Source organism: Aotus nancymaae, unplaced genomic scaffold (genome assembly GCF_030222135.1).
Source record: "Aotus nancymaae isolate 86718 unplaced genomic scaffold, 86718_ANA_hifiasm-v0.15.2.pri h1tg000051l, whole genome shotgun sequence".
In the NCBI taxonomy this organism is placed as follows: Eukaryota; Metazoa; Chordata; class Mammalia; order Primates; family Aotidae; genus Aotus; species Aotus nancymaae.
This window is the reverse complement of record NW_026988465.1, coordinates 1520419-1543030: the sequence shown is the minus strand read 5'-3', so window position 1 is coordinate 1543030 and position 22612 is coordinate 1520419. Positions and strand designations below refer to the sequence as shown.

Sequence of the window (22612 nt, the reverse complement as noted above, 5' to 3'; positions counted from 1 at the left end):
GTTGGAATCCTGCCAGGTTCTCCAACAGGGATAAGACACCACCATCTGCAGCTCTGGACTTAGAAAATCTGTTTAGCAGCATGGTCCTGGGACTCCTGGCTTTTGTGCCTGCTGATTTATTTACATAGCATAGCATTGAAGGAACTTTGTCAAAGCCAGCAGGCCTCATGTATGGTTTGCCTGTTTTGTGGCCCTAAAACTGCTATTGTCATGCGAGAGAAAGGCATCGTCCCCTCTGTGCTAGTGGGAATACACAGCATAAACTGAGCAAATGTTTGCCAGGGCAAGTTTAAGATTAGGGCCTACAGTTGACTCAATCTAACACGTGAACATACTGTACAATGCATTCAAGTAACACTTTGTATTTGTCAAAACTCAATTTCACAGTCATTTTGCTATCAGTATCACAACTCTATCTGATACAACATGAGATGTTAGCAGCACCAGTTTACAGGTTGTCAAGGGCATGAATCAGTAGTGTTATCAGTAGATCTTAGACAAAAACAAAGCTATTCGTCTATTCAATTGACATGATAATTGCACATATTTATGGGCTACAGTGTGATGCTTTAATACATGTTGACAATGTGTAATGCTCAAATCAAGATAATTAGCATATCATCACCTCAAACAATTTTCATTTCTTTGTGTTGGGAACATTCAAGATGCCCTCTTCTATCTATTTGAAAATGAACAATAAATTATTGTTGGCTACAGTCACCCTACAGTGTTATAGAACACTAGAACTTACTCCTCCTGTCTAGCTGTGCTTTTGTATCTGATAGCCAACCTCTGGCTATCCACCCCTCCCTGTGACCCTTCCCAATCTCTGGCAACCCTTGTTAAACTCTTTATTTCTGTGAGATTAGCGCTTTTTTTTTTGACACGGAGTCTTGTTCTGTTGCCCAGGCTGGAGTGCAATGGCACGATCTCGGCTCACTGCAACCTCTCCTCTGCCTCCTGGGTTCAAGCAATTTTCCTGCCTCAGCCTCCCGAGTTGCTGGGATTACAGGCACCGGGCACCACACCCGGCTAATTTTTGTATTTTTAGTAGAGACAGGGTTTCACCATGTTGGCCAGGCTGGTCTCGAACCCCTGACCTCATGATCCGTCTGCCTCAGCCTCCCAAAATGCTGGGGTAATAGGCGTGAGCCACCGCGCCAGGCCGAGATCAGTTTTTTTTAGTTTCCACATATAAATGAGAACATGCAGTATTCTTCTTACTTCCTCCTACCCCCCACTACCCTTCCCAGCCTCTGGAAACCATCCTCCTACTCTCTACCTCCATGAGTACAATTGTTTTAAATTTATTTTTCTTTTTTTGAAAACTTTTATTTTAGGTTCAGGGAAACGTGCCGGTTTGTTACATAGGTATACTCGCGTCACAGTCTCACAACATTAGGACAATCATGAAATCCCTTCTGGGGGCTCTGGTGTGTGAGGGAGGGGCTGCAGAGTCTCCTGCTCAGAGCACACTTTCTGGAGGCTGTGCACTTCACAGGATGGCCAGAGAAGTGGACAACGAGCCACTCAATGACCTGTAACAGGGCTGCCGACAGGTCAGACAGTGACCACGAGCCTGGGAACATACCACTTTAGTGTTCATCAGTGAGCTCCCAGCCCATCCAGCCCCAGCCTGACTGAGCGGCACAGGGGTAAAGGTGTTTCTCTGTGATCCCCCACTGAAGTGCCCAGAGCATGAGAATCTCTTAATGGAGGCTGCCGTGGCTAAGTCCCCTGGTGAGGGATGCTTTGGACTAAGGAGACGGCTATACCCATGGGTGCCACCTGGAAACCTTAGCACCACCCCTGCTGGTGCACTCACAATGCCAGACCATGGACTCCAGGTGGTGAGGACCGTTCCATGCGCTTTCCTGTGACCCAGCATGCCCCGACCCTGCCTAATGTGCGGCTCAGCATGTGCAGCACAGGCAGGGAGGATCCTGGGAAACAGGCACTGCCTCCTCACTTCTCTCTTCAGTGCAAAGCAGGATATTCCCAGGAGCACAGACTGCATGTGACTGTGCCCCCATCGCTGAGCACACTGGCCAGTGGCAGGAGGACTTGCTGCCAAATAAAGGTTTGGAGTTCCGGGGGCCGTGATCTGGGCCATGGTGGGAGGTGAAGAAGGTGGATCATCTCTGGTGAGGTGTGAGCTGAGGCGCCAGGTAGGAGGGAGATGGTGCACTGGGGGCTTCCTGGGGTGGGGGACAGGCAGTGGGGCTGGAAGAGTAGGAGGTGCTGGATCTGACCTGGGAGATACACTTTTGAGAACCCAGATTGGACACAGCATCTGCGATGAGGGGACCATTGTATCCAAGAGGAAAAATGTTGGAATGAATGAAGGCTGTGGAAATGGGGAAGGAGAAGGGGCATGTTTTAGAAATCCAAAAGTGGCCGGGCGCGGTGGCTCACACCTATAATCCCAGCATTTTTGGAGGCCAAGATGGGTGGATCACGAGGTCAAGAGATCGAGACCATCCTGGTCAACATGGTGAAAGCCCGTCTCTACTAAAAATACAAAAAATTAGCTGGGCATGGTGGCGCACTCCTGTAGTCCCAGCTACTCGGGAGGCTGAGGCAGGAGAATTGCTTGAACCCAGGAGACAGAGGTTGCGGTGAGCCAAGATCGCGCCATTGCACTCCAGCCTGGGTAACAAGAGCGAAACTCCGTCTCAAAAAAAAAGAAATCCAAAAGTAAGGAACATAAAAGGATCAGGAAACGATTGAAAGCCAGGCTGAGGGAGGAAATGCCAGGGAACATGGGGGCTGGTGGTGCCACTTGCTGCGGAAGGTGGCATGGGGTGGGACATTGAGAGGGAGGAGTCTGGAGCCAGGGCGGCCTCATGGGAAGGATCAGGACAGGGCAGGTGGGAACCGCAGACCTTGCCACCACCATGCCTGCCTCACCGAGTTCTGGGGCTGTCCCGTGAATGGTTCCCTGGGTGTTGTGTGAGAACCAGGGAGGGCGAGAGCCCCAGAGCTACCAGGGCCCGTCCTCCTGGAAAGTGGCTGTGCCAGCGGCTGCCAAGGCCAGAACTGCTTCCAGGAGACACTGCTGATGAAGACGAACAGAAAGAATGAATGAGTGAAAGAAAACGAAGAGCAGCAGGAATGAATGGAGGAAAGAAGGAAGGAGGAAGGGGAAGGGACTGAGGCTGCTTCCTATCGGCTGGGGGAGCTGTTTATGCGATATGTCCCACACATTATCTTATTTACTCCTCGGGGTAATCTGATGTTTTTGCCCTCATTTTAAAGACGAGGAAATAGAAGCCTCATGGGGATAAGCAATGGCCAGGCCAGAATCAAACCCTGGCAATGAGACTTGTGTCTCTTAGCTCCATTGTCTCTACGTGGAGAAATGAATGAAACGTGGGGGATAGAATAGACAACATATTCACTTACTGACTGAACGTGTAATAACAAGGTGATTGTGCTCTGAGTGGTCTCTCCTGGATTGATCAGGACAGGGGCTACTCCTGGAAGATGTGGGGACAGGCACACAGAGGGCTTCTGTGGTACAAGTCACGCGTGTCTCAGGCCGTGTCTGGGGGCCGGGCCTGGGGTGGAGGAAGCCTTTATAATGTAAATCTGGAGTCCTATAGTCACGGCATCTTTGGGTAATTGAGACAAGGGCTGATGCAATCAGTAGAATAATAGAATGTGTCACTCAGTTAATGGACACAGTGTGCCTGGAATGCACATCGCCCTAAACACGGGGATAGATCCACTGCCACGGGTGTGGAATTTGTTAGAACTCTCCAAGCTCATGGGGCTCGAGACTCCAGTGCCAAAGTGGGATGGGTTTGTGGCTTCAGCTCGCTGAGATGCAGCTGCCAGCCTCCCCTCATCCAGCTGGCTTCTTGCAGGTTGAGATTGGAGGCTCATCCATGAAAAAGAGGCTTCTGGACACAGATGATTTGGCTCCAGTCTTTGGCTCAATCAAAAGGCATTTTTATAAACCTCTGTCTTCTTGTCCTGCTTTGAGTAAGTTCTGTTCAAATTCTGAGTTGCTTTTGGCTCTGGCCAAATTCTGCTGTTCTTGGAGGTTTGCTTCGTTTCTTTTTGATGCTCTACAAGTCAATAATTGCAACATACACCAAGGAGAGAACACGTGGCGAAGACAATGAAAAACAGATCCATGCCTTCCAAAGAAAGGTGGAAAGACAGAACCTGTCAGTTCTGTACGTCGAGCAGCTCAGGGCGCACCACTCCAGAGCGAACGTGCTGGCCCATGGGTGGAATTCCTCCTGATCGAGCCCTGCTTTTTAGATCTGGGTTCAATAAAGTTAATTCTCTTCATCCCAGTGCAATCTTCAAGTGTTCCATGGTTTTGATCTTTCACCTACTTCACACATATATATATATGTATGTATTTTATTGCAGTTTAGGTTCTGGGGTACATGTGCAGAACATGCAGGATTGTTGCATAGGCACATACATGGCAATGTGGTTTGCTGCCTCCATCCCCATCACCTATATCTGGCATTTCTCCCCATGTTATCCCTCCCCAACTCCCTACCCCGCACTGTCCCTCCCCTGGCCCCCCAACAAACTCCAGTGTGTGATGCTCCCCTCCCTGTGTCCATGTGTTCTCATTGTTCAACACCCACCTATGAGTGAGAATATGCGGTGTTTGATTTCCTGTTCTTGTATCAGTTTGCTGAGAACAATGGTTTCCAGGTTCATCCATGTCCCTACAAAGGACATAAACTCATCGTTTTTGATGGCTGCATAGTATTCCATGGTGTATATGTGCCACATTTTCCATGTCCAATCTATCATCGATGGGCATTTGTGTTGGTTCCAAGTCTTTGCTATTGTAAACTGTGCTGCAATGAACATATGTGTGCATGTGTCTTTATAATAGAACAATTTATAATCCTTTGGATATATACCCAGTAATGGGATTGCTGGGTCAAATGGAATTTCTCTGTCTAGGTCCTTGAGGAATTGCCACACTGTCTTCCACAGTGGTTGAATTAATTTACACTCCCACCAACAGTGTAAAAGTGTTCCTATTTTTCCACATCCTCTCCAGCATCTGTTGTCTCCAGGTTTTTTAAGGATCGCCATTCTAACTGGCGTGAGATGGTATCTCAATGTGGTTTTGATTTGCATTTCTCTAATGACCAGTGATGATGAGCATTTTTTCACATCAGGAAGTCATGGTTTGGTGTGCAAATAACCAATGGAATAAACACTTTTCTCTGTAAACATCCTCAACTCAAAAAGCAGAAGTTGGAGCTCTAATATTAGCTCTTCAAAAATTCCCCGATTGTGTGCTTAATATTATCCCTAATTCCTCATACGTTGCCAATCTTGTTCCCCTATTGCCTCAGGCCACTATAAAGGACAGTATTTCAACTCATCTGCTGCCCTTATTTCTAACTGTTCAAATATTGCTGTCCCGTCACACTAAAACCATCTTTCTAACGCATATTTGCAGCTACTGCCATCTTCCAGGGCCCTTGGCAACTGCGAACAAAATTGCAAATACTAGTCTGCGGCTGATTAATTCTTTATTTACCAATCCATTTTCTTCTCATCAATTCTTCCATCAAAATGCCCATTCACTAATAAAATACTTTTCTATTTCTAAGCAACAAGCTCAGCAGCTTGTCCACTGTTGCCCTACTTGTCAGGCACTAACATTTTCTAGTGCTGCCATAGGCACTAATCCCAGAGGCCCTGCTCCAGATGAGCTACGGCAAATGGATGTTACTCATATGCCCAATCTTAAACCTCTCCCAGGTGCTCATGTTTCTATTAATACATTTTCCAACGCTACCTGGGCTTCTCCTCAAAGAGGTGAGCGTGTTAATCACATTCGTGATCATCTTTTTCAGGCTTTTGCTGCTTTGAGTTATCCTCGTCTGCTTAAGATGAACAACGAACCTGCCTATGCTTCTCAAACATTTGCTGCTTTTTGCATTCGCTGGGATATCAAGCATACGTTCGGCATTCCCTGTAATCCTACTGGACAAGCCAATGTAGAACAAGCTCATCACCTGTTAAAGCTAGTTCTGAAAAAACAAAAGGGGGAGTTGCCTCCCTTGACAAAGCCGCGAGTTAGGATTAATACAGCTTTGTTGACTATTAACCATTTACTTTTAAAATTGCTGACAGTAATCTCACATGCAGTCACTTATTTTTCTAACCCACAGGAATTAGATAAACAAACCATTAATATTGTATCAACAGCCACTGGATCCCATGTGGAAGGGGCCAGTGCCCCTTATCACATGCAGAGGAGGCTATGCTGTTGTGCTGTCTCCTACAGGTCCTCTGTGAGTTCCTGCTCGATGCGTTAAACCATACCATGAGTTGGCATCAAGGATTGAAAAACCTGATCCCAAAGTTCTGATTGATGATGACCGAGGAGCCAGAGAGAAAGGCACCTACTATTCCCCAGAGAAGGGGAAGGAGATCACGAGTTGCCTACTTGGGAGGACATGAAAATACTCTGGTCATACTGAAATGGCTGTTCACAATGCAGGACAGGAACTTACACCAGAAAATTTATTATTGGCTATGATGGCAACACTCACAGCTTCTTCGATCAAAGTAGGGGTCTTAATGGCAATATTGTTATGTTTGGTCTCTGCTAACACCTATGTCCAATGGACCCAGACCACAGTGCAGGTTGCTAACCAATCCAACTGCTGGGTGTGTGCCCGGTTTCCTGTTTCTAGTGGTGCAGGCTATCCATGGAGTATGCACCCTGCAGCTCCGTCCCAGCGGGAACATCTAGAAGCTCCGTCCCAGCGGGAACATCTAGAGTGGTGGCAGAATAGAAAAAAACATCTCCTATAAGGAGATTTGGCAGTAGTTTAAAAGATAATTTATAGAAAAGGACTGGGGACATTTTTTACAGTGGAAAAAAAGTCATAACATTTCTGGTTCCTTATTTTCTTTATTTTTAAAGTGCCATCACACCAAACTGCCCCCTAAACCTTCCCTCGGGTATTCTGTGTGGGACGGAGCTCTCTGGTATACCACGGAAAAACTGGTGTTGCCCCAAAGGATACCACGTTGTATTTCTCAAAAAGAAGAAATTCCAGCAGGTAGTTTACCTACAGAATTGTGTCAGCCATAAGTGTACCAAATTCAAGCACTAAATGGGGATCTGAGATGCTGACCAGTTGATCGGGACAAAATAATTCTTATGCAGTATATGCTGTCCCTCCTGGTAATTTATCTTTCTGTGAAAGTCATGGCTGGTTATGCCTCCCATTAAATTGGTCCAATATCTGCTGCTGGGGAAAGCCACACATTCTGGCCCGAATCCTTGAACATCTTCCTCAATTACCAAATAACTGGGAAATGGTAGAACATAAATATCTGTCTAGATGCCGACATGCCTCCTGGTGGTACTATTTAACAACTATATTTTCCCCACAAGCCAGGGCAATCTCAACTAACAATCTGTAGAGGCTCTCGCCAAGCACACAGCTGCCGCCTTTAATGCAACTCAAGCAGGAATTACGTTGCTGAATAAAGAAGTAAGCCAGATTCAAAGAATTGTGCTACAAAATAAAATGGCTCTAGACATGCTCACAGCAGCCCAAAGCGGGAGTATGTGCTATCATGAAAACCGAGTGCTGTACCTTATCCCTGATTCTCAGCACACTGTGTCTGTGGCTTTAAAAACCATCCAGAAAGAAGTTTCTAGGATCCAAACAATTCAGGTGGACCCCATCCAACAATGGTTTCGTATTTTGGGGTGAAATTTTTCTAAATGGGTCAATATCATTATAATTTGTATACTTGGATTCTTGTTAATCTTACCTTGCTATTTTCTATTTTCCTGTTGCCATCGATAGGAACAAGAAGATAATCCTCCTTATTGAAAACAAAAGGGGAGGCCGGGCGCAGTGGCTCACACCTGTAATCCCAGCACTTTGGGAGTCCGAGGCGGGCAGTTCACAAGGTCAAGAGGCAGAGACCATCCTGGCCAACATGATGAAACCCCATCTCTACCAAAAATACAAAAAGTAGCCAGACGTGGTGGCACGAGCCTGTAATCTCAAGTACTTGAGAGGCTGAGGCAGGAGAATCACTTGAACCCAGGAGGCAGAGGTTGCAGTGAGTCGAGATTGCCCCATTGCACTCTAGCCTAGCAACAGAGTGAGACTCCATCTCAAAAAAAGGGTGGGGGTGGGGAGGGAGTTGTGGAGAAGTTCAGCATCCTCAAATGTTCTTGATTACTCCTTACTGCAAGTTCCCAGAAGTAGGAGACCATACATTGAGACACACTCTCCCTGTTGATAAGAGGTTGTGGATGAATTTAGCAATTATGCACTTGGCCAGAACTCGAGAATGCTGAGTACCCTATGAAAGTGCTGATGTTCCAAGAAGATACATTTGCTTTCCATTAAACCTCTTCTGCTAGGCCTGAGGCAGGTGGCTCACGCCTGTATTCCCAGCACTTTGGGAGGCCAAGGCGGGCAGATCACAAGTCCAGGAGTTTGAGACCATCCTGGCCAACATGGTGAAACCTCGTCCCTATTAAAAATTCAAAACAATAGCTGGGTGTGGTGGCACTTACCTGTAATCCCAGCTACTTCGGAGGCTGAGGCAGAAGAATCGCTTGAATCCAGGAGGTGGAGGTTGTGGTGAGCCAAGATCTCGTCACTGCACTCCAGCCTGGGCAACAGGGCGAGACTCCATCTCAAGGAAAAAAAAAAAACAACTTCCTCTGTTAAAAAACATTCCCTGAACCTTTGTCCTTAATAGTTTATAATCAGATTAATTATGAATTAGGCTCTTCCTTGTATCCTCAATAAACATGCTGTGGAACAAACAGTTGGGGTCAGTCCTCGGCTGGACTGTCCACTGCTTTGCTGTTTCTCTGTGTCTTGTTTTTCTTTACCCAGGGACTGTGGGCTGCAACAATTTTTATGCTCTCCGCGTATGTTAAAGACCACATTAAATCGTTTTTTAGTTAAGGCATATAGAGAATTTGTGATCACCCTGTGTGTCTCTAAGTATATCCACATAGGGCAGAAATTAGAGTCTACCTGACAACTATGGTGGACATGGGAGGCTCTTTCGTGTTTCTCTTCAAGTGACATTTCTTCCATTCGTCAGTTACATTGTTGATGATTTTTCTTTTCCACAGGGGCATTCCGTTCGGCTCTGGGGTCAGATTAATCTCTTTTGACAACTGATGTCTTGCTAAGATTCTTTCTAAGCCAGAGAGTTCAGGATTCTCACCTAGTAATAGAATAAGCATTAATATATTCAGTGTTTCTCTCCATCTGCAAGAGCAACACGGCACTGATTTGAGAAAAAATACACATGCAGCTTAATAATTCCTTTTTAGCTTTGTCATTCCTTTATTCCAACAATATTACTGAGCACCATTTAGATCTTAGCCTGGTCCTAGACATCTAGCAGATAACATTGTAAATAAAAAAAGAATGAACAAAAAAGCAGACATGCTGGGACCGCACAAATAGAGTGGGTTACGTGTGCCTGATTCTCAAACTGATGGCGAGTTACCATACAATTATTATTATTGTGATCTCACTTTCCCTTTAACTGCATACTTAATTGGAGATGCACATTTGGAAGCTTCCCAGAAGAAACAGGGTGAAATTATTGTCAGGCTCCAAAACTTGGGGCTCCCTTTTATTGGCGATTTTGCCTGAGCAAAGGTTTCTACATAGGACTGAACTTAAAACAGCAGCATGCTGTCAGTTAGAATGTGGGAGTGTGACTTACTGTTCTTTTTGACTCTACAAAATTCATTTCTGGCCATAAATGAACTGTTTTTTTCTCGCTCTGTTATAAGCATGTCTATTTTCAGCTATGCCAGTGGGAAATGCCTTCCTTCTTTTGGGTGCGCCAATAACTGAGACTTGGGGTTTGGACCGCTGCAGGCTACTGTAGAAACTCTCCGGATGGCCAGTGGTACAGTTACAACAGCACGGTGGAGCCGCTTTGAGAAGATGAAGTCAATAACAGAGGGGCTTAGATCCTTTGTTATCAGAAATGGAATAGCATCCCTCCCTGGTCAGCCAGCAGCTCCATGAGAGCTCCAGAATAGGGTATAGTGGTGCAATTATAGCTCCCTGCAGCCTCAATCTCCTGGGCTCAAGTGATCCTCTGACCTTAGCCTCCTCAGTAGCTGGACTACAGGCATGCACCACCACACCCAGCTAATTTTTGTTATTTATTTATTTTTTTTGAGACGGAGTTTCACTCTTGTTACCCAGGCTGGAGTGCAATGGCGCGATCTCGGCTTACCACAACCTCCGCCTCCTGGGTTGAGGCAATTCTCCTGCCTCAGCCTCCTGAGTAGCTGGGACTACAGGCACGCACCACCGTGCCCAGCTAATTTTTTTTTTTTTTTTTTTTTTTGAGACGGAGTCTCGCTCTTGTTACCCAGGCTGGAGTGCAATGGCGCGATCTCGGCTCACCGCAACCTCCGCCTCCTGGGTTCAGGCAATTCTCCTGCCTCAGCCTCCTGAGTAGCTGGGATTACAGGCACGCACCACCGTGCCCAGCTAATTTTTTTGTATTAATAGAGACGGGGTTTCACCATGTTGACCAGGATGGTCTCGATCTCTCGACCTCCTGATCCACCCGCCTCGGCCTCCCAAAGTGCTGGGATTACAGGCATGAGTCACTGCGCCAGGCCAATTTTTGTTATTTTTTGTAGAGATGGGGGTCTCATTTTGTTGCCTAGGCTGATCTCAAATTCCTAGCCTCAAGCGGTCCTCCTGCCTCAGCCTCCCAAATTAACTTTATATTTAAAATATAAAAGAAAAACCTGGGTTTAAAAAAAAATTATGGATGTTTAGTTCTTTTTCTTTCTTTCTTCATGTAATCATTTCTGGGTAACCAATACAGGCAAAGTGTCCTGCAAGTGAAGAGTGGGTTGACAGGAAAAGGAACAAAACCTATTTTTAAGGTCAAAAGAAATTTCTTCTAGAGGACGGCCTTAGACTCAGCAGCAGAGAGACATCAGTATCCATTATTAAATTCTTGGTCTGATAAATGAAAGTCAGAGAAATAGGGTCATGTCTTCAGGATGCATTTGCAAGGCAATCACTATATGTTTGGAAATAGCATCTTGGCAATGAAGCAAACTTTTAGTGATGAATTCACGACCTCAAAGTCCAGTGTGCTCCCAATGACTAGACGCAGCCTGAGACTGGGTCCCTGAAGGCACAAACTCAGGACTCTGAAGCGACATTTCTTCCCCCTTAATGCCATTCACCTCACCTGCGTGAACCTCCTTAAACAGGCTTCCAACCATAGCAAATAATCACTGCACCCACACACATCTGAAGCAAAGGACCTCACTGCTGCTTGGCAGTTGTACATGGCAGGAACTACCAGCTGCTAAACGTGTATTGACATCTATCGGTGTTTACATTGGGAGGCTACAGAGACAAACCCTAAATCAACACAGAAGGAAAGTCTCCAGAAAATCAAAACCCATTTCTTTTTTTTTTTTTTTGAGGTGGAATCTAGCTTTGTCGCCCAGGCTGGCATGCAATGCTGCAATCTTGGCTCACTACAACCTCCACCTCCCGGATTCAAGCAATTCTCCTGCCTCAGCCTCCCGAGTAGCTGGGATTACAGGCACCCGCCACCACGCCCAGCTAATTTTTGTATTTTTAGTAGATACGGGATTTCACTGTGTTGGCCAGGCTGGTCTCGAACTCCTGACCTCATGATTTGCCCGCCTTGACCTCCCAAAGTGCTGGCATTACAAGCGTGAGCCACTGCCCCCCCGCCTGCATTTTCAATGTTAATGTTGCATTTTAATTGCAAAAGTAAAATGTTTCCACTGGAATAATTAAAATGAAAAAACTCAGTAAAGACTACATAGTAAAAAGGGAAAGCTTTCCTTTATTTTCCCTCTCCAAGCTCTATCCTTCAGAGGTAGTCACTATGTTGAATTTCCTGAGTCTCCTTCAAAACTCCAAATTCCTTTTTTTTTTTTTTTTTTGAGACAGAATCTCATGCTGCTCATTGCAACCTCCGCCTCCCGGGTATTCTCCTGCCTCAGCTTCCCAAGTAGCTGGGATTACAGGCACGCACCACTATACTTAGCCAATTTTGTGTATTTTTAGTAGAGATAGGGTTTCGCCATGTTGGCCAGGCTGGTCTCAAACTCCTGATCTCAAGTGATTCACCCACCTTGGCCTCCCAAAGGGCAGGATTACAGGCATGAGCCACCACACCCAGCCTCAAAATTCTTCTCTATGCATTTATATACACATACATATATACAAATGTACAGTTTTCTTTTGGCATACTTGGATCCATATTGTGTATCTTCCTTCACAGCTTATTAAAATTCTACAATATGTATTGTAGATACGTTAATGTCAACTTTCTTTTTAATAGTATTCCTCTATATGGATATATGCCTTCATTTAATTATTCTGCTACTGGATGTCATTAGGTCATTTAAATTTTTGACTATTATAAACAATGCTTCAGTGCACGGCCATGTTCATGCATCTTTGTGTTCAGCTGTAAGTTATTTCTCTAGGATAATAACTGGAAGTGGAATTGCTAAGTGGAAGGACATGTTATGTGTTACAGGATGTGAAAATATAAATTTTTCCACTGTCTGTTTTATCCAAGACCCCAAAGTCTGAGAAAAGTTGAGTAGGTGCCAGACATGCCTGCATGCACAGCATACCTATCAATCTATGAAAAAACTGAGCATTCTTTCAGGATTCGTGAAGGCACCTGAGGATTTCTTTAGGCACAGAGTTGGGGTAGTGCTGTGTACTGTATCATTTCCCTCCGCACCCTTGGCTTTAAGAGGACTTTAGAGAATGACCTGGGGAATTGGACTATTCTCCTAATGCTGGTGCATCAGTTTCCTAGGGCTGTCATAACAGCGTCACAAACTGGGTGACTTAAAACAACAAATTTATTGTCTCACAGTTCAGGAGGCTGAAAGTCAGAAATGAAGGTGTCAGCAAGGCCATGCTGAAACCTTAAGGGGTGAATCTTTCTTTGTCTCTTCCTAGTTTCTGGTGTTTGCAAACTTTGGTATCCTTGACTGTGGATGTAACGCTCCCATCTCTGTCTCTACTGTCACAAGGCCACCGTCTCCTGCTTGTCTCTGTCTTCTTATAAGGACATCAGTCCTACTGGATGAAGAAGCCACTCTATACCTATTATGACCTCATCTAAGTTTAATTACATCTGCACTCTGTAACAACCCTATTTCCAAATCTAGTCACATTCTGGGGTACTGGGGATTAGGACTTCAATATATCTTAAGGGACTATATATCTTGTTGAGGGACTTCCATATATCTTGTTGAGCCCATAACACCTGGAAACATAATGGTGAGTGGCTGGGATCATAGCTGCTACGGCCACAGAGAAAAGAGGGCAGTGTTGAAACCAACTGTGCTTTCACCAACTGGGTGAAGGTATGGGGGAGAAGGGCACAGATTTTCTATGAGCTTGATGTAAACCCCAGCTGGGCATGAGCCACCAGCTGGGCATGAGGCAGCAGATCACCTGATGTCGGGAGTTTGAGATCAGCCTGGCCAACATGGCAAAACCCTGTCCCTACTAAAATACAAAAATTAGCTAGGGTGTGGTGGCACGTGCCTGTAATCCCAGCTACTTGAGAGGCTGAGGTAGGAGAATCGCTTGAACACGGGAAGTGGAGATTGCAGTGAGCTGAGAACACACCACTGCACTCCAGCCTGTGCGACAGAGTGAAACTCCATTTCAAAATAAATAAATTATAAAATTTAAAAATTTTTAAAAATGTAAACCCCTTGAAACATACAGTTGATCATTGAATAACATGGAGGTTAGGGGCACTGACCCCTGCACAGTTGAAAATAAGCATGTAAGTTTCTTTTGTTAAAGAGTCTTGCTATGTTGCCCAGGCTGGTCTCGAACTCCTGGGCTCAAGTGATCCTCCTGCCACAGCCTTTTGAGTAGCTGAACGTGGTAGTATAGCACCTGTACTACGCCACCACATCCAGCTACTTTTTGGACTTTTGACTCACTCAAAACTTTTACTAATAGCCTACTGTTCACCCAAAGCCTTACTGTTAACATAAACCGTTAACACATATTTTGTATGTTATATGTATTATATATTGCACTCTTACAATAAAGTAAGCAAGAAAATGTTATTAAGAAAATCAACCTGGTCACAGTGGCTCAGGCCTGTAATCCCAGACCTTTGGGATGCCGAGGCGGGTGCATTGCTTGAGGTCAGGAGTTCAAGACTAGCCTACCAACATAGTGAAACCCTGTCTCTACTAAAAATACAAAAATTAGTCAGGCATGATAGCAGGTGCCTGTAATCCCAGCTACTCGGGAGGCTGAGATGGAGAATCGCTTAAACCTGGGAGGGGGAGGTTGCAGTGTGCCGAGATCGTGCCATTGCACTCCAACCTGAAAGAGCAAGACTCTGTCTCAAAAAAAAAAAAAAAGAAAGAAAGAAAAGAACAAAGAAAAAGAAGAGAAATACATTGACAGTACTGTATTTATCAATACCATAAGTTGATGTCATCTGTTTACAAGATAAATTGTCTGTCTGAAGTGACAACATCATGACTTTTCTCTGCTTCTTGGAAGTACTTCCAGCATCACTAGTGACCCTTTTGTGAGTCCCACGGTGTTAGCCAAGTTTCATGGTATTGCACTAAACATGAAAAATACATGAGAACTGTGAAATCACTTTACCGTGATCTGCAGTTTACTGGAGAGATGAACTGCTCGCACAGAAATGATTAGTATCACGTGGCATTTTAAGTGGATACTCAAACCGCTTGAGCTCACTGCAAGAGCAATGGGAAGTGGTATGAGATTACTACAGCACTACAGTATTACTACAGTTAATTTTATGCAGTTATGATTTAATACTGCATCTTTTTTTCTTCGAGGTGGAGTTTTGCTCTTGTTGCCTAGGCTGGAGTGCAACGGCATGGTCTCAGCTCACGGCAACCTCCGCCTTCTGGGTTCAAGCGATTCTCCTGCCTCAGCCTCCCGAGTAGCTGGGATTACAGGAATGCACCACCATGCCCAGCTAATTTTTGTATTTTTAGTAGAGATGTGGTTTCTCCATGTTGGCCAGGCTGGTCTTGAACTCCTGACCTCAGATGATCCACCGCCTGGGACTCCCAAAGTGCTGAGATTGCGGGCGGGAGCCACTGATCCCAGCCTAATACTGCATCTTTACTCTCGTTTACATTTATCTTGACTGTGAAAGGCACCAAGTACAGTCTGTAAGTGTTTGTGTGTGTAAGTTTTTACAAATTTCAACTTTTCCTAATAGGTGTACCTCTTATAGTAATAAATGATAAAACAGACTAATATCTACATATATTCTATGCATTCATGACATCTCTTTTTCTTTTTTCTTTTTTGAGTCTCACTCTGTCGCCCAGGCTGGAGTGCAGCGGCACAATCACTGCAACCTCCACCTCCCAGGTTCAAGCGATTCTCCTAACTCAGCCTCCCAAGTAGCTGGGATTACAGGCACGTGCCACCACACCCAGCTAATTTTTGTATTTTAGTAGAGAAGGGATTGCACCATGTTGCTCAGGTTGATCTCAAACTCCTGACTTCAAATGATCCACCCAATATTCCAGCCTCCCAAAATGCTGGAATTACAGGCATGAGCCACCACAACCAGCTCCCTAAATTTTTCTTAATTTTTTGTTATTTCTAGGCTATATAATTGGTCTGCAAATTTTTTCAAATTGTGGCAAATCTTCAAAAAAATTTCCAATATATTTATTGAAAAAAATCCACCTGTAAGTGGACCTGCACAGTTTAAATGAGTTGTTCAAGTGTCAGCTATAGTAGTTTGGGGCCTGCTTGAATAGGAGGATCTCAAGAGGGTTTCCATCAAAGGATGATGCAATCTCAGTTGAAACAAGATGGAAGTAAACCATACAAGAGCTGGGGAAGGTGGTACTCTGGTCTGAATCTTTCCGCCCCTCGAAATTCATATGTTAAATCCTAACCCCCAAGGTGATGGTATTACATAGTGGGCAGGTCTTTGGGAGGGGATCAGGTCATGGGGGCGGTGCCTTATAAACTAGGGCTGAGAGAGACCCCGCCCCTTCCCCATGTGAGGATGCAGCAGAAGGTGCCATCTATGAGCCAGAACGTTTTCTCCAGACATGGTATCTGCCTTGATGTTAGACTTCCCAGCCTCCAGAACTATTAGAAATAAGTTTTTCTGTTTATAAGCTACCCAGTCTACAGTATGGATTGTTGTTATCGTTGTTGCTGTTGTTGTTTTGAGATGGAGTCTCGCTCTTGTTGCCCAGGCTGGAGTGCAATGGCACGATCTCGGCTCACTGCAGCCTCCGCCTCCAAGGTTCAAGCGATTCTCCTGCCTCAGCCTCTCGAGTATCGGGGATTACAGGTACCTGCCACCACACCGGCTAATTTTTGTATTTTTAGTAGAGATGGGCTTCCACCATGTTGGCCAGGCTGGTCTTGAACTCCTGATCTCAGGTGATCCGCCCGCCTCTGCCTCCCAAAGTGCTGGGATTATAGGCATGAGCCACTGCCCCTCGCTCCAGTCTACAGTATTTTGTTATAGAGGCCCAAATAGACTAAGGCACATGGCAGGATGGGAGAGAAGAAATGTCAGCAGGAGGCTGTGAAAACTGTCAGCCTGGGAAATTGCCAAAGAACCCACACAAACGCCCCCAGGAGACAGTCCGCTTTTGATAGCTGCCACTCCCAGAGGGCACAAATGCCAGATCACAACCTGAGATTTTACCATCTGAAAAAACTCCACAGCTCTTCACCCCAGCTCCCCCACTCCCACCCCCACCTCAATCAACCTAACAGAAGCCGGTGAGGGAGGGGTTGTAGTCAAGTTCAGAGAAAAGAAACTCACCTGGTTTCTGAGTCTGAATAAGGCCAGAGCAGCGGGGAGCAGGGAGATTTTAAACTAGATGAGAGTTTTTAAGGTTTGGATTAGGGTGGACTTTTTATTTTCTGAATATGACCAGGAAAGCTATGAGATCTACCTGTAATTTCACCCAAGGTGAGGAAAGGGTCAACAGAATGGGTCAGAAGGAGGAGCTGTGAGAAAAAAAGAAAATGATCTTCTGCTTACTCTCTACCAAGTTCAGCCTCAATAAGCCCTTAAAATACATTTCAAATTTTGACAAAGACTTCCAAGTTTTCCTTCAAAAAGCCTGTATCAGGCCAGGCGTGATGGCTCACTCCTGTAATCCCAGCACTTTGGGAGGCCCAGGCGGGAGGATGGCCTGAGGTTGGGAGATTGAGACTAGCCTGACCAACATGGAGAAACCCCGTCTCTACTAAAAATACAAAATTAGCTGGGCGTGGTGGCAGGCGCCTGTAATCCCAGCTACTCTGGAGGCTGAGGTAGAAGAATCGCTTGAACCTGGGAGTCGGAGGTTGCAGTGAGCCGAGATCACATCACTACACTCCAACCTGGCGACAGAGTGAGACTCCGTCCCCGCCCCCAAAAAAAGCCTGAATCCATTAGGATGCCTTTAATAGTGTGAGAAAGTGCTAACTTTTCCACATGTTCATATACATATCAAATCGTTCTAATATTCATATTCATATCAAATCGTTCTAAATTTGACTGATAATGTGACATGGTAAAAGCCCCATAAAACTGCATACCTCAACCATACCTCGGCTTTCTATTGAAACTGCTCTCTGTAACCCTGATGTGACAGGCAAGCAGTCCAAACCCACGCCATCTTGGCCCCTGCGACTTGTAATAAGTAATTAAGGACTGTAATTTCCACCCTACCCAGACAATGTGTAAACAAATGCTAATCTTGACTTTTGTGAACCACTTAAGTAACAATCAGAATGTCCAAAGTCCCCTGGCCCTCAGAGTGTCCGGAGCCCCTCACCCTCATCTTCACCCAGGAATCCACTGGAATGTCCGGAGCCCCTCACACTCATCTCTGCCCAAAAGGTGATTTACAGAATCCACTAGCCCTCAGAACGTCTGAAGCCCCTCACCCCCACCCCTGCCCCTCACCCTCACTCCTGAGGTGGTTTCGCTGGTATAAATGGTCTTGACACCCTCCTTTCGGGGCCACGGGTTGGAGAGACGCGAGTCCTCCGTGGCCGCTGGCAATAAAGACCCTGCAGTTTGGCATACTTTTGTCTTGGTGTTGACTTTCTATGCTCGGGCCAGTACAACAGTATCATTGTCTAAAAATATATCCTTTTTATTTTTTTTTTTTGAGACAAAATCTTACCCTGTCACCCAGGTTGGAGTGCAATGGCGTGATCTTGGCGTGATCCCAGGTCAAGCAATTCTCCTGCCTCAGCCACTTGAGTAGCTGGGATTATAAATGTGTGCCATACACCCAGCTAATTTTTTAGTATCTTTAGTAGAGACAGGGTTTCACCACGTAGGCCAGGCTGGCCTCAGGATCTGCCCGCCTCGGCCTCCCGGGATTACAGGCATGAGCCACAGCACCCGACCTAAAAATATCTCCTTGATGTGTCTTTCACTTCTTTGCTGACCAGAGTGTTTGAACATCTTTTATGCTTATTGATGATCTGTAGTTAAATCTTGTGAATTGCCTGTCCATATATTTATTCTATAAGGTTACTTATATTTTTCTTGATGATTTATGGGTGCACTTTATGTAATGTGTAATGTTATCTGGATATTAGGATTGATTCACAATACTCTGGATTCAGGGGGTAGAGATTCCTCAGAATACAAATGGCCAAATTTGCCATCATGGTTTAAAATCATTACGCCAATACCTATTTTTCATCCCTAAACTGTGTCTTTTTTTTTTTTTTTTTTTTTTAGAAGGAGTCTTGCTCTGTCGCCAGGCTGGAGTGCAGTGGTGCAATCTCGGCTCACTGCAACTTCTGCCTCTTGGGTTCAAGGGATTCTCCCGCCTCAACCTCCAGAGTAGCTGGGATTTCAGGCACCCGCCATCATGCTCTGCTAATTTTTGTATTTTTGTAGAGATGGGGTTTCACCAGCTCGGCCAGGCTGGTCTTGAACTCCTGACCTCAGATCATCTGCCCGCCTTGGCCTCCCAAAGTGCTGGGATTACAAGCAGGAGCCACTTTGCCCGGCCTCGGAATTGCAACTTAATCTTTATGGCAGCTGCTATTTTGTTTCTGAAGTTCATGAGCACAGGTGGCTGCCGCTACCTTTGTCCTCCGCTTAAGCAGGAACAATTCAGGAAGCAGACTCCACCCAATTCTGCAAATCGCCCCGCTTATCAATGACCCTGACAGAATTTCAGGAGTGCGCCACTCCAAACTGCAAAAAGTACAGTTTGCTTATAATCCCCAGGAGGAAAGAAAATATCCAGCTTCTTCCTGGTTCAATCATGGCCACAGGAGGAAGGAATAGCAGGAAACAGAGCAAAGGAACAAAGTTCAAAACCTGACTTTCCACTTGAAAGTTCGCTCCCTAATGTTTTTTTTTTTTTTTTTTTTTTTAGACGGAGTTTCACTCTTGTTACCCAGGCTGGAGTGCAATGGCGCGATCTCGGCTCACTGCAACCTCCGCCTCCTGGGTTCAGGCAATTCTCCTGCCTCAGCCTCCTGAGTAGCTGGGATTACAGGCACGCGCCACCATGCCCAGCTAATTTTTTGTATTTTTAGTAGAGACGGGGTTTCACCATGTTGACCAAGATGGTCTCGATCTCTTGACCTCGTGATTCACCCGCCTCGGCCTCCCAAAGTGCTGGGATTACAGGCGTGAGCCATCGCGCCCGGCCCCTCTCTCCCTAATCTTAAAATCAAATCTAAAGCTTAAATTATAAATGTAGCAGCATTTCGCACCCTTTCCATTGTCCCACAGGTAAGCTTTGTCAAAAGAGGAGGGTTAGGCCTAATTTGGCTCACAAAAGACTATTATTTCTGCAAAAGGAACATGAAGAAGCAATGGTTAATCAGCACATGAGTAAATTCCAGAATACAGAATCCATGGATGGGGACATGTGCCTGGAGGACAAATCACACTTGCAACGTAAAGAACAAGTTCTGGCTGGGTGCAAGGGCTCCCACCTCGAATCCAAGCACTTTGGAGGCAAAGGCACGTGGATCACTTGAGCTTGGCAGTTTGAGACCAGCCTGGGCACCATGGAGGTGTGTGTGTGGGGTGTCTTTACAAAAAATTAAAAAATTAGACATTGCAATGGCAATACGCCTATAGTCCCAGCTACTGGGGAGGTCGAGGTGGGAGGATCACATGAACCCAGGAGTTTAAAGCTGCGGTGAGCCATGATTATTTTAAAGCAGGAGCGGCCGTGAACAAACCTGCAAAGGAAGTGGCTTTTTATTTGGCCGGGAGTCTCAGCAGACTCGAGTCTCAGGAACTGAGATCCCCGACTAGAAAATCCTGGCCTCTTTTAAAGGCTCACAGTCTTAGAGGGTACATGTGAGAAGGTCGTGATCGATGAGGTAAGCGAGGGGTGCCTGACTTAGGTGGGGATCTAATCGTGATTAAGCAAGAACAATGCCTTCCGCGGACGATGCCTCCACACCATGCCTGTGATCTACACGTAAGATAGGAACTGGGGCGGGGAGGGGGTTGGGGGAAAGTGGGGGGACGGTGGGGGGGGGGGGTGGGGGAAGGTGGGGGTGTTGATCTTTAACCTCCAGTCCAGCTAGTGGCACCGGGTTTTTGTCTCCTCCACTGACCTTGTGCCTTCTATTCTCAACTTTTACTTCCTTTGAAATGCAAGGCTAAGGGGAAGTGGTCTTAGAATCTTAAGAGGAAGGAGTCTCCTTCCTCAACTGCAACCCTGCACTCCAGCCTGGGGAATAAAGTGAGACCCCAACCCCGCCGCCATGTCAAAAAAATAATAAACTAAATAAAATAAAGAGTAAGGTCTTAATTGCAGCCAAAAGTAGAGGCAGTTTGTATCAAGATAAAGTGTATGCTTACTGAAAAGAAAGAACTCACGCCCACCCTCTACCCACATACATTTTTTCTTGTCCTCTTCACTCTTGTAGGAATAAAGCTTCTCCATCAGGTGATTAGGAAGCAGCTTGTGGAGGTCAGACAGCGCCTCAAAGGTGTGACACAAAACTTCTGGCTGGGCATAGTTTTTCGGCTTCTCACACTTGTCAAGGTGTGAACATTTTATCATGCTGGAGCTGCTGCTGGCTGTTCTCATGATGGCCGGTAGTGTCACAGAGATGAACAAACCAAGAACATGAGGAGAGGTTTCCTCTGTCTCCAAGACAAGGTGGAACGGACTTTCTGACCTCTTATTGCCCGGCATTCTGAGAGTCACAATGGCTCAGGTATTGGTCTGGAACCCTGCGTGCTCATCCTCCATTCAAAGCAGAGGAAATCAGCCCATTGAAAATATCCTGCCGAGTCATTCGGGGATTTTTGGCAGAAACTACAGTCTTGTGTCTACACGTGGACAATTTCTGGGGAAAACTGGGAGCTTTGCTAAAAGGAAGAGGGGAAAGTGGGGGCGCACATATCCGGTGATATTTTCCCATCTGGTACTTCGTAGAAGCCTTCCTCCCTGTATGTACCTAATTAAGGCTCCACAGACCTACGAGGCCCCGAGAGAGTAGTTACATCAGCGCAGTCCTCAGCAGAACCGAGGAAAGAGCTTCATCGTCCACAACTGAGGAAGTGCCCAGATTAACACAGGTAAGAAGCCAAACTGCTTCTTATGCTCTTATCCACAGAAAACAAAGTAAACAAATGCTCAACCAGAGCTTTCCCGGTAAGAAGTCATTCTCCATTGTAGACCAAAAAGCAGAGAACAATAGATGTATTAAATAATCTTAAATCACCACACTTTTTTTTTTTTGAGATGGAGTCTTGCTCTGTTGCCCAGGCTAGAGTGCAGTGGCGTGATCTTGGCTCACTGCAACCTCCACCTCCTGGGCTCAAGCAATTCTCCTGCCTCAGCCTCCCGAGTAGTTGGGATTACAGGCATCTGCCACTGTGCCCGGCTAATTTTTGTATTTTTAGTAGAGACAGGGTTTCACCATCTTGGCCAGGCTTGTCTCGAACTCCCGACCTCATGATCCACCCGCCTCAGCCTTCCATAGTGCTGGGATTACAGGCATGAGTCACCACGCCCAGCCTAAAATAACCACACTTGATAGCACAGCCCTGAGCAAGCTAAAAGCTGCCAAGAACTAGTATCAGATTTGGAACAAAAATGCAAATAATAGGGTTTGGTACAGCTACTTTTAGATTTCAGCATGCTCCACCAGGAGTCAGCTTCCCCATAATTGCTCTACTCTTCATGAACCAGCTGGAGAACCACACTGCAGAGAAGCAGAGAAGGCGTGTGAGCCTAGCACACTATGGCATGCTATGGCAAACCCAGGAGCGTGGGCCAGCTTTTTACCAACCTTAAAAACCTTTGGTCAAGACTATTAAAGCATCATCATTATATCATATGATACTTTAGTGGCCAGAGCAGCAGATATAAAATTCCATTCATATATATACATATATATATATATATATTTTTTTTTAAGAGACAGAATTTTGCTCTGTGGCCCAGGCTGGAGTGCAGTGGTGTGGTCACAGCTCACTGTAGCCTCGACCTCCTGAGCTTAAGCAATCCTCGCACCTCAGCCTCACAAGCGGCTGAGTCTATAGGTGTGCACCACTACCCCCA

At 45.7% G+C, this 22612-nt stretch overlaps 1 protein-coding gene across 1 annotated transcript in view; it reads right to left on the bottom strand.

The window, feature by feature from the left end:
- LOC105708722 (testis expressed protein 56) overlaps positions 1–21130 on the bottom strand; it is a 42804-nt gene extending 21674 nt beyond the window's left edge. Inside the window, exons 1-2 of the mRNA XM_012440324.2 lie at positions 20938–21130; positions 9024–9219 (exon numbers count right to left, since the gene is read on the bottom strand). Coding sequence (XP_012295747.2) covers positions 9024–9219; positions 20938–21130 — 389 coding nt within the window. The remainder of the gene's footprint in view (positions 1–9023; positions 9220–20937) is intronic.
- Between the last annotated feature and the right edge of the window lie 1482 nt (positions 21131–22612).